General features: G+C 60.2%; 1 protein-coding gene across 1 annotated transcript in view; it reads left to right on the plus strand.

Moving 5' to 3' along the window:
- Positions 1 to 354, plus strand: part of LOC104074556 (calpain-1 catalytic subunit-like) — a gene marked incomplete at its 3' end in the record, with an annotated part of 2,754 nt that overhangs the window by 1,878 nt on the left and 522 nt on the right. The window contains 3 exon segments of the mRNA XM_009574717.1: positions 142 to 157; positions 160 to 241; positions 319 to 351. Of these exon segments, the coding sequence (XP_009573012.1) occupies positions 142 to 157; positions 160 to 241; positions 319 to 351 (131 nt within the window).

Below are 354 nucleotides of genomic sequence, written 5' to 3' on the forward strand. Positions count from 1 at the left end.
CCGTCGCTCTTCCCCTGACGGATCATCCCCCGCGGGTGGCACCCAAAAATGGGTGTTTTCTCCCCAAAATGCCACTCCCTGGATAAAAAGAGGGGGGTTTATCTTCGGCCTCGCCTCCTCCTCCTCCTCTTCCCCCCCCAGATTTGGCAATTCGGCGAGTGAAAGACGGCAAGCTGCTCTTCGTCCACTCCGCCGAGGGCTCCGAGTTCTGGAGCGCCTTGTTGGAGAAAGCCTACGCCAAGTACGCCTTCGCCCCCTTCCCCTTCTTCGTTTTGGGGTGAAACACCCCAAAAACGGTCAAATCTTTCCACCGACCAGGGTGAACGGCTGCTACGAGGCGCTGGCGGGGGGGCG

Source organism: Fulmarus glacialis, unplaced genomic scaffold, assembly GCF_000690835.1.
Source record: "Fulmarus glacialis isolate BGI_N327 unplaced genomic scaffold, ASM69083v1 scaffold17950, whole genome shotgun sequence".
In the NCBI taxonomy this organism is placed as follows: Eukaryota; Metazoa; Chordata; class Aves; order Procellariiformes; family Procellariidae; genus Fulmarus; species Fulmarus glacialis.